At 40.2% G+C, this 15,817-nt stretch overlaps 1 protein-coding gene across 8 annotated transcripts in view; it reads left to right on the forward strand.

The window, feature by feature from the left end:
* The window catches only part of PHACTR2 (phosphatase and actin regulator 2), a 301,180-nt gene that overhangs the window by 169,846 nt on the left and 115,517 nt on the right, over window positions 1-15,817 (forward strand). For all 8 annotated transcript variants that reach the window (XM_073022540.1, XM_008006801.3, XM_073022541.1 and 5 more), the window contains exon 2: window positions 4,772-4,939. In XM_073022540.1, coding sequence (XP_072878641.1) covers window positions 4,772-4,939 — 168 coding nt within the window. The remainder of the gene's footprint in view (window positions 1-4,771; window positions 4,940-15,817) is intronic.

Here is a 15,817-nt window from a genome sequence, read left to right on the forward strand (position 1 = left end):
CACACACGATTTCTCCTAGTTATTTTTGCTACAATTGGGCTTCAAAAATGCATTCTCGTTGACCTTCAGATATTTAAGGATATTTGGAGAAAAGTTGAGACCATGTTTTTTACCACCTACTTGTTTTCTGCAGGGCGGCTGTCAGTTTGTACGAAATTAGTACCAGGAGTTCTTTTACGGAGATTCTTTTCTAAGTGGTCTTTCAGCTACAACATTTGTGAGTCGTAATACTATGCCACATCTGTCTCAGTTTCTCAGTGCCTGAAATAATTATGTGTGGGGAAAAATTGATATCAAAAATATCATAACCATTAAATAGTATAAACATACAATGAACTGTATTAAGTAGATTCAACTTTTCTAAGAATCCCTATCATTTATTTATCAAATCACAAAGGGAAGACTATTCAAACCTACAATTTATTTCATATGTATATTAGTCTGTTCTCGCACTGCTGTAAAGAAATACCAGAGACTGGGTGATTTATGTAGAAAAGAGGTTTAATTGGCTCATAGTTCTGCAAGCTAGCTTCTGCTTAGCTTCTGGAAAAGTCTCAGGAAACTTACAATCATGGCACCGAGTGAAGGGGAAGCAGGCATGTCTTATATGGCTGGAGCAGGAGGAAGAGAGAGAGAGAGGTGCTGCACACTTTTAAACAAATGGAATTCATGTGATCTCACCCACTATACAGTATCAAGAGGGGATGGTGCTAAACAATTCGTGAGAACTCTGCCGCCATGATCCATACCTCCCACCAGGCTCCACCTCCAACACTGAGGATTACAATTTGACATGAGATTTGGGTGGGGATTCATATCTAAACTCTATCAATATGGTAATTATCTAGCCTCATTTACTTTTGGCTTATATGGTCACATTTGTGCTGGGACTGCCTAATTGATAGATTTCTGTTTAAATAAAAAATAAAACCTGTATGTATTTTCTGATTTCTTAGCAACTGGTGGTGCAGGGAAATTCTGTTACGTGTGGGCTCGTTTCAGTGGGAAGATAGACTGAGCTGTGTCATTTAAAGTGTCTACATTTGATTAGCTAATGACTGTATTTCAAAATATGCTGTGTTTTAAAATGTAGAACTCAAGTGTGAAAAGGTAAGTTCTGATGAATGACAAGTTACTCTTAGTAACATAAAAGTGGACCAAAATTAACATTGCAAACAATCAGGAAATTTTACCTTTCATCTGGGATTTACCTGGCAATTTGTTTTTATCTGCATATAAATGCAAAATTCACCAGACTTACTGTGAAATAATTTATGGAAAGTTTCAAATGGATTTTAATGGAAAACTGATCCACAAGCAAAATTACAGAAATATCATAGCAATGCCAGTGTCCTGCGTATCTAAAGAAGAGAGTTAATATTCTTCCCATGCTACTCAAAAGCGGGTGACAGTGGTCCTCACATTCATGATTTAAGAGAAGTACAATGGCACATTGGCCAACTGTGCCAACATATGGTTTCTAATTGCAACTGTGGTTTATGATAGGGGAAAAATAGGCTGTTCTTAATTGCTTCAGAGAGAAAGTAGAATTTTTATGGAGCATCAGGGAACTGGATATGTGGGTTGGGAGAGAAAGATCCCACTATATTGTAAGAAAATGAAAACTAGACATGTAACTACAGAGATGAATTTGAGATGGAAACTTTCATTTTCTATGTTCATAATAATCAGCCCTTTTATATTTTACAACTTTTAAGTTGTTCAAAGTTAAGCCCTTACATGAGAGTTCAGTGGAAAGTCTTCATGAAGAAGTAAAACCATACTCTCAGTTCCCCTCTGGGTTTGCACTCTGGTTCAAGGAGGGAAGTTGGACAGGAGTAGAATTGAAGTAATAAATATTTTGCTCCTTTACTCTGAATTAGCTTCAAAATCAGTCTGTCTCCTGTATCTCTATCTGTTGTGCTATGGCTGAAAGTAGGGTTAGGAACCACTTTCAGAAGAATCAGTCAGCGCAGGACTTGAATCTCCAATTTTCCCTAGCAATGCACAGTGTCTGCCCATCTCTGCCCAGATAGTACCTGAAATTATAGTAGACTTCACTAGTGGGAGGAACAGGAGTTATTCCTATTTGTTTGGAAGGAGAACTCATAAGGATTTAGGAACTGATGTCTATTGATTGTCTTTTTTCATTCAGTATGAGATTTTCCTGGTTCTTAGTGTGTCAAGTGATTTTTGATGGAAACTTGGACATTTTTGTATTATGTTATGTGACTCTAGATCTTGTTTGAAACCTTCTGTTTTAATTGGCATTGTCTGACACCTCTATAGCAGGGGAAGCAGTGGGTGTCACCTTGTCACCCCTGCCGGAGGTAAAAAATCCCAGTTCTCCACTTGTCCTCTGTTGACACACTATGTATGTGTGTGGGGTGTCCTTGTTAGTGTTGGGCACAGGTAGAATTTCCAGATCCCCATGTGGTCTCCCTTGATATCACAGTTGGAGTGATCTTGTTCCTAGTGTGCAATGATTTGACCACCTCTGTTTTGGGGGGAGGGGAGAGACACCCAGTTATTGCTGGGAAGGGATGGATGTCAGGGCTTCCTACATGGTCTCCACTGACACTGTGGAAGATGCTTCATTATCAGCCGCCAGGCATAAAGGTGCTAGTTTCCTGCTTGGTCTTCTCTGACACCACACTAGTGGGGATATTAGGGCTCTTTTTCAGAGCCACATGAGGGTGGAAATCTAGTAACTCCATTCAGCCTTTGCTAGCATGCATGGTCACAGGTTCTTCCATGGTGCTCGGCTGTAGTAGAGCAGTTATTGTCTAAAAGTTTCTTATTTTGCTACTCTGCCCCTTTCCTGGTTATGTGGCTAGAGAGTGAAGACGCTTGTGGTCTGTGCCCATTGGTGTTTCTGGGTTGCTGGCTTCCATGCTTGTTGGCCTTTAGAGGTTTCTGACTTCTTCAGCTATGAGTCTGGGATATTTGAGGCAAAAAGAAAACCCAGGAATCTCACCACCTTGTTGTTTCTTGGGTTCTGAGGTCCCAGTCTTGTCTACCTTCTCTTGGCCTTACAGAATTTTCTTACATTTATATGTAAGATCTATGTGTGTGTGTGTGTGTGTGTTTTTGTTTTGTTTTGTTTTGTTTTTTAAGTTGTATTTAGCCAGAGGAATAAGAAAAAGTAAGTTTGGGCTGGGTGTGGTAGCTGAGGCCTATAATCCCAGCACTTTGGGAGGCTGAGATGGGTGGATCACTTGAGGTCAGGAGTTCGAGACCAGCCTGACCAATATGGTGAAACACCGTTTCTACTAAAAATACAAAAATTAGCCGGGCGTGGTGGCATGAACCTGTAGTCAGTCCCAGCTGCTCGGGAGGCTGAGGCAGGAGAATTGCTTGAACCCAGGAGGCGGTGGTTGCAGTGAACTGAGATCACGCCATTGCACTCCAGCTTGGGCGACAGAGCAAGACTCTGTCTCAAAAAGAAAAAGTAAGTCTGTTTTATCTCTTGGAAGCAGAAGTCCTTGCTGTTCAGTTTTTGTTTTTATTTGTTTTACTATTACCAATATTATATTAAGAAAGTTTTAAAAATACAGAGGAGATAAAAGAATTGGTATCATGCCCCATATACATATCTACCAGCTGGATTCAACACTTAACATTTTGCTCTATTTTACTTTATTGTGCTTTTATCCATCTGCCTATTCCATCTATCTATCCAGTTATTATTTTTGATGGACATCAGTACACTTCACCTCTAAACACTTCAGCATACATGTCATTAATTAGACTTCACTGTCTATTTATGCTTTTTTAAAGGTAAATTTTACATAAAGTGAAATGCAAGAAATTGTAAATTCCATTTAATGAGTTTTGGGTCATCCAACCATTGCTGAGATAATTTCCATCACCCCTATACGTTCCCTCAAGTTTCTTCTCAGGTAATTTCTGCCTCCAAGAAGAAACTACTGTTTTGATTTTTCCTTTTTTTTTTTTTTTTTGCCATAATTTCAAGTGCTATTTTATTGATGGAATAATATTAAAGTTCATCCATTCTGGCCTGCTTCCAGTTCTTTGCCATTAAAATTTGATAGTTGGTGTAACATAAGTCATTGCTATCTTCCATCAGCCTAGAACACAGTGCAAGCAAGGCAACTTAAGATTTTGTGCATTTCTTCTGATAAATAAAATAGTGAAGACATACAAAAGCATGTTTTTATCACACACAGTACCCAAATTTTCCACATATTTCTTGTGGTTAGTGTAGTTATCAGTTTCTTTGAAGCTCAAAACCTTTTTTATAATAAAAGCAAAAGATAGTTTTAGCATTGTAAAAATAGAATTTAGCTTCCTGGCACCAAATTTTATTTTGTGAAAGAGAAACCATGATTTTAACTACACCATAACTGTAATATTCATTACTAAGAATGTCAAACTAGTCTCTGAAGGAACATCCTATTTCAGAAATACTTAGAATACTCTATTCCTGTACAAAATATTGATAGGGTTGTTGCAGATGGATTTAGCTGTGTTGCAGACACTCATTTGGCCCCATCTACAATGTAAGTCTCTTGTTTCTAGTCTGTTTCCCCAGAATGATTTTCTAAGTTGGCTGTAATTTCTGATTGACTGGTTTACTGATTGATATGGGGGAAGTCCTACCAGCTGTGAAATGGGACAAGTAAACTTTGTGTGAGATTCCAATTAGAGTGGATGTACTTACCGTTAACAGCCCAGGAACCAATCGATGATGTTGTTTTTTTAAAACCTTTTTTACAACCTTTCTCTGTCTATATCTTTCTTTATACAGTTGATGGACTGGACAAAGCTTCTATAGCAAACTCAGATGGCCCCACAGCAGGTTCCCAAACACCTCCCTTCAAGAGAAAGGGGAAACTATCCACCATTGGTAAAATCTTTAAGCCTTGGAAATGGAGGAAAAAGAAGACCAGCGACAAATTTAGAGAAACCTCAGCAGGTATGAGTATCATAATTTGTTAGAAGATGGGATACATCGTAAAATGTTTTAAAAGGTAGAAAATTATGTATTACAGTGTGTTTTTTCCCAGAAAAAATTTAATCCATATTTGAAATGAATTCATTTTATGGATGAAGCAACTTAAGAGTTCTGATTTGCCTTCTTTTTGTACTGACCTTAACTTTCTAATATATTCTTATTTAAAAATGTATATTTGTAAATTTATATAAAAAATCGATGGGTGAGGCAAGGGAGTGAAATAGTAGAAAATGATAAGTGGAAATGCTATTCATCAACATTATGATGGCAGGTATCCATTTTTATATACACATGATGTTACATATATATTTAACTAGTTAGACTGTACTATTTATATTAATATATACATATTTAACTAGTAGACTATACTACTATACATGTAACATTATTTAACTAGTAGTACAGTCTTGTTCATTAATTAAAACTTTTTAAAAAATGTCTTTTTTGATATATTTATTCTTTAGGAAAGATTAAGTGGCTACATGAAAGAAAAATTTTATTATATTTGATTTTAGATTTCTATCATATCCTTAGGACAAATAAATGGTCTCTGTCTTAAGAGAGTAGAGGCATAACCCTATTGGTGTGAAAATGTTTGGTTGTTAATTTAGTTTGTAGATTTGTTAAACCTTAAGGAATTACATTGCTTAGTGCCTTTCATATCGACTCGTGGACGTGTTGGCTTTAAATCTCAGGCCAGAATTCAGCCCAATTTAAACAAGTGCCAGTGTCAGTGTACTGTGTCTATTATAGAAAAGTGTTTAGTAAGTTCAACGTTCCCCATGCTTCCTGTCCAAGGCAATGCCTTCATCAGAATTCCTCGTTGTACACAGTCTAATATTGTTAGTGGATGTACAGGGACACAGAGCGTATCTTATTGGTCTGTACTAAGATAAGAGCTAGGGTTTTGTTCTAGAGCTGTGAAATGAAATCAAAAAATACTACACGCAATGCAAGGATATGGAATAGGAGCATCAAAGCTTCCCAAAGAAAATTGTTTCGGATGCATTTGCAGCTATATAGTTTGTTTGAGCATTTTATATTTAACAAGAAATAATGATAAGCTACCTGGAATTTGCTTCAAAATAATCCTGGAGGAGGGTGAGGTAGGTAAGCTTAAGGTAAAGGAGGACTGGCAATGGGTTGTTTAAGCTGGGCAGTGGGTCCATGATGGTTATTATTCTCATTTCTCTGCCTATAGATATTGGAAAATTTCTGTAATAAGAAGATAGAGAAAGAAGAGAAACTTGGCTTAGGGGAAAATAATGCTGGTTTGGTTATTGGGTGCTCTTCAGTACCTAAGTGGCTTTCTGGGTTAGGAGGTGGTGAGAGGTGAGGGACAGGGTGCTGTGCTGTGTGAGGACACCTGGCTGGGCGACTTTGAACAGGGGCGATCAGCCTCAGTTTTCTCACCTGCACAATCAGGGAGTTGAATGTGCTGAACTCGGAGGTGCTTCAGTTCTAGATTCTGTTATTGGTCCCCAGAGACACCCTTACACCTTTGACTCCTTCCAGTCCCTGGCTGGGCATCTTGTTCTCCTGTTTTTTGGTCATGGAAGAAACCTCACTGGCCTTCTTCAAGTGCCTCCCTCTCACATGTGCTTAAGCATTGGGAGAATCCGGCTCTTCACGTTACCAAGACTACCCAAGATGGGAGCAGGGGTCCAGATGTAAGGTACGAAAATGAACATAAGTTACAAAACGGTGTATCGTATGTTAGTTTTTTTTTCACATTGGAGAAAGATGTCATATCTAGAGGAAAAAAGACATATTCAGTTGGTACAAAAGTAATTGCAGATTTTTGCCATTACTTTTAGTGGCAAAAAACTGCAATTACTTTGCACAAAACTAATATTTGGATATAACCAAGAGAAAGTTATTTTCTTCTTTAAAAAATTATCTCAACCAGTGGAATCGAGCTGTTTGGATATGATCAGGGCTGTTGGCTGTCTGATAATCAATGAAGTACACCTTAGGCAAGACCCACCATATCTTGAGGTAAAAAAGAAAGTTCATTTCTTCCAAGAAAAGTAAGTCTTCTATGTTTGTCCTTCTTTTAAACTCCTGGGTTGGTATTCACATGGATATGAACCTTATTGTGTTCTGCCGCACAGTGATAAATAGCACTTTTCCTAGAATGGGTTTCTGTTATAGGAGTTCTTCATTGGTAGTAGACAGGATGGAACACTAATTTATTAATGCATCGTAAGAACGTGTTTACTGTTGTAACTGGAGGTAAGAAGTGTCCCATTCGTAGCTTGTCTTGGTGGTCCTTGAGTCAGTTGTATTTTGGAATGTTCATTCTATGTCCAAAGGACATCATGCCCTATAAGGCAGGCTGGGCTTATGCCCCAGCTTCCAGTTCTTTAGCCTTGTTTTAAAGCAGAAAGTTTCCAATATCTTCGACTCTGATTTAGGCTGTTCAGTGTCTGGCTCTTAGATTCTAGGACAGGAGAACAGGCCTCTTTTCCATCCACTTCCCCCAGATACCCCTCTTCATTGCTTTTCTTCTCCTGCATGAGAGGTCCCAGCTAAGCTCTAGGTTCTTCTATCCCTTCCCTATATTTAGAACTCAAAATGGCACTTACACCTTTTTTTTCCCCCTACATAATCATTTTTTCCCATTTTGATTTGATTTGATTTGATTTGGTGGGAGGTGAGGATATAAACATCCTTCCTTTGGATTTTTATATATGCTTATATCTCCCCAAAGGTAAGAGGACAAACGCCCTGTCTAAATAAACACAGTTGTTCCTCTAACTTCTCGTAGTGTATTACCATCAAGACCAAACTTACTGAAAATCTAACCTATCTCTGCTGCCTCTACTTTCTTCCCACGTTCTCATTCCTTTTCCCACTGCAATCTGTCTCTGTGTTCTGTATTCACCGAGGTTACTCCAAGTCTCCTAACCATTAAATTTAGTATCATTCTCTTATTTTCATTCATTTCAACCTCTACAACATTTGCTGTCACTGAATAATCAGTCCTGCCTTAATTTCCAAAATACCTCTTCCTTAACTTACAAAAGCTACCATTATCTTGTTTGTCTTTCACTTCTCTTTCTCTCTTTTGCCTTTTCTCTTCATCTTCTCATCTCCCCTAACCCTCTGAGGGAAGGTTGCTGTGTGCCTTAGCCCTTCTGTTGCTTTGAATGTGCCCTTCTTTCCCATACCCACATCCCTCAAACTGGCCCAGGCTCCAGCCAATGCCCACGCACATCCACCCAAGCATCTGATGGGTAGCACTACCTGAGAACAACATGTTAACTCAAAATCCATTCATACAGTCTATATGTATTTCCATGGAAAACATGCTAGCTGCCAGGCACTGTTCTGGAAGCCTGGTATTCTGCAGCCAATAAGCAAGTGAGGTTCCTGCCCTCATGGAGCTTTCATTCTAGACAGGTGAGGTACTAATAAATGCTATGATGGACACAGGGAGTGAAGGAAGAGGGAGTGGAAAAGTACTATGTATAAATGCATTCCAACCAAAACAGATTCCCTGCCAACCCCAGCAATCCTTATTACTGTAGACATGGCTTCCTTTGGCCTCCAGACTTTGAACCATGGAGTTCTTTGACTCTTCCTGCTCTCACCATCTTCTACATTCTATCAGTTCCTAAAATGTTTGATTTATTTTCTCCTCATGCAAAGTCTTTAACATCAGCCTATCCTGTCAATTCCTGTTGTCTAGTCCTGTCACCTAATGTCTCAATTAGTGCAACATAGCTTTTTTGCTATGCTTATTTGCAGCTAGCTATAGAAATCTGTAGGCCACTAGAGAAGACAGGGAGAGGCAGGGTCCTGGCAGCAAGCCTACCTATGAGGGGAACCTGACCTAGCTGGTGAGGCTGACAGAGGAGGTTTGAAATGTCACAGGCTGTCAGGAACCCAAGTGATCAAGATAATAACCTTATAAGTATCAAGCCAGGCAAATAGAGTGATGAGTATTTCACCACAAAATGGCACAGGTTCCACCAGGTAGGGTAAATCTCAGAGCATCCAGGTGAGTGATATTAGAAGATTCAGGCAGGCCTCAGTAACCAGGGTGTTCTTTTCTCAGGTAGGAGTATTTAGGTGGGGCAGGTGGTGTCTGGTGTGGGAATCAGAAAGACTTGAACAGGGCCCTAGTCACCCAGGCTGGCATGCAGTAGTGCTATCGCAGCTCACTGCAGCCTCAATCTCCCGGCTTCAAGCAATTCTCCCGCCTCAGCCTCCCAAGCAGCTGGGACCACAGGCACACGCCACAATGCCCAGCTAATTTTTGTACTTTTGTATTGTACTTTTAATAGAGATGGGGTTTCGCCATGTTGCCCGGGCTGGTCTCAAACTCCCGGGCTCAAGCAATCTGCCCACCTCAGCTTCCCAAAGTGCTGAGACTACAGGCGTGAGCCACCACGCTCAGCCTACGGCCCTATCCTTTTTTAAAGAACAAGGAAATAGAGCTGATAACTAGGACAGGAACTTACCAAAGGACTCAGGACAGAAACTTGCTATATAAAGTGGAACACAGGGAATGGATTTAGAGGAGGAGTCCCTAAGATCCTAAGCCTGTGGTGCTGGAGTTACTGTTGCTAGAAATGACATAGCCCAAGAGCTGCGTGAGCAGGGAGATGAGGGCTCCCTCTGGTCAGCAGCAGTAGCCCAACATGTGTGGATCTGGGGACATAGGTGGACAAATCACCCATCTCCCCTTTTGCCCCTGCCCCCACAGATCCTCTTGGATATCACCATCAGGAAACGTTCCTCAGATGGGACTTTGCTCCTGTCACTTCTTGCTCAAAAAGTGTGACTGGGTCCGCATTGCTTCTTCAGTGAAATCCAGGCTCCTCAGCTCTTCTCAGTTTAACCCAAACTGACTTTTTCTTTTCAAGTCGTCCATAGCCTTTGGACTTCAGTCATGCTGGGTCACTGGCTCAGCATGCCCCAAGCCTTCTTGGTCCCCTGGCTTTTCTTGCTCTTTCCTGTTCCTCTGAGCACCTCCTTCCTCCAGCTATATCTATTGAAATGCTACCACTCATTCAAGGGTCAGTAACATGTCTCTTCCTCCTGCAGATATTCTTGACTTTGATTCAGCACCAGCTGATGGTAGCCACCCCTCCTTTGCCTGTACTCTTGTTAGGACATGTTTATTTTAACTTGTTTTCTTGTTTAAGTGTCTGTCTTATGCTTCTTATTTACTATGTAAAGTATTTAAGGGCAGAGACTATTACACTCACTTTTGCTGCACTTCACATAGGTTCTTTATGTAATAACTTATACATGGGATGTAATAAAAAAAATATGCCTTGAATTGCTTCTTTATTAAATACCCACTGTAGCCAAAAATGCAGTACTGGGTGATGTAGGACTTTTTTTTTTTTTTTTTTTTTTTTTTGGCGGGAGGGTCTCATTCTGTCCCCCAGGCTGGAGTGCAGTGGCACAATCACAGCTTACTGCATCCTCAACCTCCCTGGGCTCAGATGATCCTCCCACCTGAGCCTCCCAAATAGCTGAGACTACAGGCACACAGCACCACACTCGGCTAATTTTTGTGTGTTTTGTAGAGACAGGGTTTCACTGTGTTGCCAGACCGTTCTCAAACTCCTGGGCTCAAACAATTCATCCTCCTTGGCCTCCCAAAGTGCTGGGATTACAGGCATGAACCATCACACCCTGCCTATGCTTTAGGACTTTATAAAAGAAATTGAAGATTTTAAAAATTATAACAAATTAAAATACTAACCACAACATGTACTTCACAATTACAGCCATGTACCACTATTAAGAAGCCAATAAAATTAGAAAAAATATTTTCCCTGTCTTTTGTCCTTATTTAAAAGTAAGTTATACTCCTATATAAAGAAAATCAAGACAACTTATCTTCAATAAAAAGGAGACTTTTATTTGTGTTGGTAGTAATAGAAAAAGAATGCCTCTCTAGATTTTTAGGTAGCATTGTTGTCAGTGTTAGTAAGTTGTAGAGAATCATCTGGTAATATCTTTGATTTCCTGAAGGTACTTTGTACTCCCTAATAATAATAATGGCTAATTTTTATTGAATGCTGTTAGGTACCAGGTTCTGTTCCAATAACTGGATTCATATTAACTCACTGAATCATCAGTACAACCTTATGAACTGCAGCCTTTGACGGCTACTATTTTCTCAGTTCTACTGATGAGGCGACTGGGGCTTACCCAAGAAAACACACCTGGCTCTAGGCAAAGGCAATATTTGAACCTAAGCAATGAAGCCTCATAGCCAGTACTTTCGACCATTCACTAGTTGCATCTCTAAAAGGTGTCTTCCTACCCACATCAGAAAGGACTGATCATAGAAAGGTGGCTCTAATACATCATTTTGCCTCACACACTAGTTTTTGCTGTAAGAAGGATTTTGTCTGAAGAATTACTTTATTTCTACTTGACTGGCCTGCTTTCCACAGTGCACATGTAGAAAAATGGTTGGCAAGGATCAAAATTATGTTTGGTCCTATTAAAGGATAATATTCTCTTGTAACCATAGAGACCTAATGTTGCTATTTGAGATTATTTTCCACATCTAGAAAGTAGGGCAAAGTTAAAGGATTTGCTTAAGGTGATATTTGTTAAGGATTGCTCTGGTTGCATTAATAAATGACAGCATTTTGATTTTTACCTATCTTATTCCACTAAAAAGTTGGAAGTGCTTCTTTTTTTTTTTTTTTGGAATCAGAGTCTCGCTCTATCATCCAAGCTGGAGTGCATATGATCTTGGCTCACTGCAACCTCTGCATCCTGAGTTTAAACGATTCTCCTGCCTCAGCCTCCTGAGTAGCTGGGACTACAGGCGTGTGCCATTACACCCAGCTGATTTTTGTATTTTTAGTAGAGACAGGGTTTCACCATGTTGGCCAGACTGGTCTCGAACTCCTGACCTCGGGTGATCCACCTGCCTTGGCCTCCTAAAGTCCTGGGATTACAGGCGTGAGCCACCGTGCCCGGCCTGGAAGTGCTTTATCATTCACCCTCATGTCATATTGGAGGAAAAGGAAGGAATCTTTCCCTTTTCCCAGTTTACTGTATCGGGGAGAAGTTATGTAACCAGCCAAAGGCCACACAGCACATCTGGACCCACAGAGGGCTTCTTGCTTTGTGTTCGACACTTTTTTTTTTTGAGATGGAGTCTCACTCTGTCCCCAGGCTGGAGTGCAGTAGAGCGATTTCAGCTCACTGCAACCTCCGCCTCCCAGGTTCAAGCAATTCTCCTGCCTCAGCCTCCCGAGTAGCTGGGATTACAGGCACACACCACCACACCTGGCTAATTTTTGTATTTTAGTAGAGACGGGGTTTCACCATTTTGGCCAGGCTGGTCTCAAACTCCTGACCTCAGGTGATTCGCCCACCTCAGCCTCCCAGAGTCCTGGGATTATAGGTGTGCACCATAGCATGCACTTTCAGTAATGGTGTGGAAACATTTTGATTCTAGGCCTTTACAAACTTTATCTGATAATTTAACTGTTAAAATGCATCCCATTCACGTTTGGTTGTTAATCTTTTTGTTGTTGTTGTTGTTGAGGCAGCATCTCACTGTGTCACCCAAACTGGAGTGGAATGCAGTGGAGTGATCACGGTTCACTGAAGTGTTGACCACCTGGGCTCAAGCAATCCTCTCACCTCAGTCCCCTGAGTCGTTGGGACCACAGGCATGGGCCACCATGCCTGGCTAATTGTTGTGTTATTTGTGGAGATGAGATCTCGCTATGTTGCCCAAGCTGGTCTCAAACTCCTGGTCTCAAGCGATTCTCCCATCCTGGCCTCCCAAAGTGTTGGGATTACAGGCGTGAGCCACAGCACCTGGCTTGGTTGTCAGTCTTGATATCTACTGCCAGCTCCGTGGGTCCTAATGAATTATGAAACTTCATTCTGTACAGTTTTACCAGAAGAGGAGCAGGGTTTAACTATATAATATACGCTTTTTGTTATGGCTTTCTTTCTTCAACTCACATTTGCAAGGCAGATTCTGACCCACCAGCAAACCAAAAGTCAGAGAGCCAGCCTCATGGAGTTCCAGTTTAGAATGGCGGCCCATATGTTAGTATTTTCTGGTGGATACAGTATCGAGTCCTATTGAGACTGCCTTACTAAGTTGAAATAATAATGCATTATTGCCTCTGTCTGTAAGCCATCCTTAACTTACATACTGGCGGTGTCTCCAGTACTGCATTTTTAGATTATTTGGAATTATGGGTATGCTCCCAAACTAATTTACAAAATCGAGATTAATCCATAATATGCCTGAAGCCTGGGACTATTAATATTTGTTCAAATACAGCCAAACACTATTTATTGTTACTATAGTAAAACACTTTCGTAATTTTCAATTGAAATTAAGAATTTTTGAGTTGTAAAGGACCTTAGCCGTCTAGTTCGGTCTCTAGGACAGGAATCAATCCTGTCTCCAGCAGCCCTGATAACATACAGTCATTGAGCTTCTTCCTGAATTCCTTATTCCCAGCTCTAATTGTTGAGGAAGTTTCCTTTTGTCTTGGCCTGAAACAAATTATCTCCAGTCTTTCTAACTAGACTCTGATGTGTGTGTGTGTGTTTTTGTATCTCCTAATCACATTGTTACATGATCATCTTTCCATCTTTTCTTTAAGTTTATTCATCCCTTTATCTGTTGTCAGAGTTTCTCACCATAGAAGCGTACTAGATTGTGTAGGTCACTCAGTTTTTATGGCGTTCCTGGCCCAATGCAGTGTGTGCTAGGGATATGGTCATAAACAAGCCTGAGCAGTTCCTTGTGCTCATGGAGTCCACAGGGTGCCTGTGCATCTGGCTGTACTTCACATGTTCCTAGCTATTTTTTAATCTTAAGCTAAAATGGTGACTTTTCCAAAAATTCTTACTATTACGACTTCACCAACCACATTTCCACTATTTAGAATTAAGTCTAGAATAGAATTTCATCTTATTTAAAGAGGAATTTATCAGTAAGAATTAAGTATCTTGTAAATGTCTAGGGAGCTGGAAGTTCCCATGAAAACTCTCTATCACTTTTCTGCTTATTTAATGTTCTCTTTGTGGAAAATATCACCCAGAGCCTCCTAACGGGGTGATCTGTTTTACTTTTTTATAGCAATATATTTTCTGTACTTTCCCAGTACCCTCATGTGGATATATGTACACATCACATCCACATTTCTTGGATGCTAGTTTCTCCGAAAGCACTAGAAGTCTCTGGCATTGGTTTTTTTCTTTTTCTGTTCTGGCTGCTGTCCTCCATGATACCTGGTTTTATACCATTATGTGGGTGTTTTCCTCTCTCTTGAATTCAACTTTAAGGTTCTCTTCAATAGGTCAATTCGGTGAGCATCTTCTTGGCATGTCATTTTTTTCCTACATTTTTTATTTTTAATGAATACATAATTGTTGTACATATTTATGGGGCGTATGTGGTATTTTTATATAAGCATTCAGTGTATAATGTTTAAATCAAGGTAATTGAAATATACATCACCTCAAACATTTATCGTTTCTTTTTGTTAGAAATATTCCAGTTTCACTCTTTTAGTTGTTTTGAGATATACAATATTGTTAGCTCTAGTCACCCCATCGTGCTACTGAACACTAGATCTATTCTTTCTATCTAACTGCACATTTGCACCCCTTAACCATCCCCTCTTTATTCCTTCCTCCCCACTACCCTTCGCAGCTTCTGGTAACTGACATTCGACTCTATGACCGTGAGTTCAGTTTTTTCGTTTTAGCTCCCACATATGAGTGAGAACATCCAACATTTGTCTTTCTGCACCTGGCTTATTTTACTTAACATAATGTCCTTCAGTTCCATCCATGTTGCTACAAATGACAGAATTTTATTGTTTTTATGGCTGAATAGTATTCCATTATGGTGGAATAATATTCCATTGTGTATATGTACTACATTTTCTTTACCCATTCATCTACTGATGGACACTTAGTTTGATTCCATGTTTTGGCTATTGTGAATAGTCTGGTATCTCATTCCTATTTTCATGTAATGAACCACATGTCTTGTCAGGCTATTATTTGAATGTTACAGTCCAGGAAATCACATCTTGTCTTCAACACCATCGGTTGAAATGGCTTTTCGCATTTCTTTATCCAGTCTTTTCATATGCCATGATGTCTAGCCAGAAGAGAAGAGAACCACATGTCACCTTCCATGCCTTCCTGTTTTCCACTCAGGACTTCTGACCAGCTAGACCATCCAGATGGCTTCTGAGGAAGACAATTATCCTTATTTTTAAAAACCAGTAGAGGAGGGTTTGAGGAGTTTGGTGTGCCCTCTTTTATGTCCTAAGAAACACACTACAAGAAGGCAGCATTCTTTCTGATTAGCCAGGCAGGTCTGTGCAAGGCTCTCATCTCTAGCACTGGCACCTCATCAAGAGCTCCTCAGTGACCACTTTTGACTTTTCCTGCTGGGTCTGATGAATCCTCCTTGTCATCCATTCATACAGCAAATATTCACTGAGCTTCTACCCTATGCCCAGATTCTGTTCTAGAGAAACAAGCTCATGAAGCTGGTATTCCAGGGAAGAAATACCAGGGAAGGCTGTTGTGGGGAAAATCAGAGTGTACATGGAGATCGAGAATGGCGGGTCAGTGAGAGAAGCGAGACACTGGCTCGGAGTCTCTGATACACCACCCTTCTCTATCTTACCTGCTGCTCCATGCCAGATCTACATAGTACATCAATTCTCCCTCTCCTGTGTGTTATCTTTTTTCTCCTATTAACCTCTTGACAGGACATTTTGGTTTTGTCAAGTGGTTGATCTCTTTGTTCTATTTTCTTCCTCAAAACATTTCTTGTTGTGTGGCTTTCTTAACTAT

This window comes from Chlorocebus sabaeus, chromosome 13 (assembly GCF_047675955.1).
Source record: "Chlorocebus sabaeus isolate Y175 chromosome 13, mChlSab1.0.hap1, whole genome shotgun sequence".
In the NCBI taxonomy this organism is placed as follows: domain Eukaryota; kingdom Metazoa; phylum Chordata; class Mammalia; order Primates; family Cercopithecidae; genus Chlorocebus; species Chlorocebus sabaeus.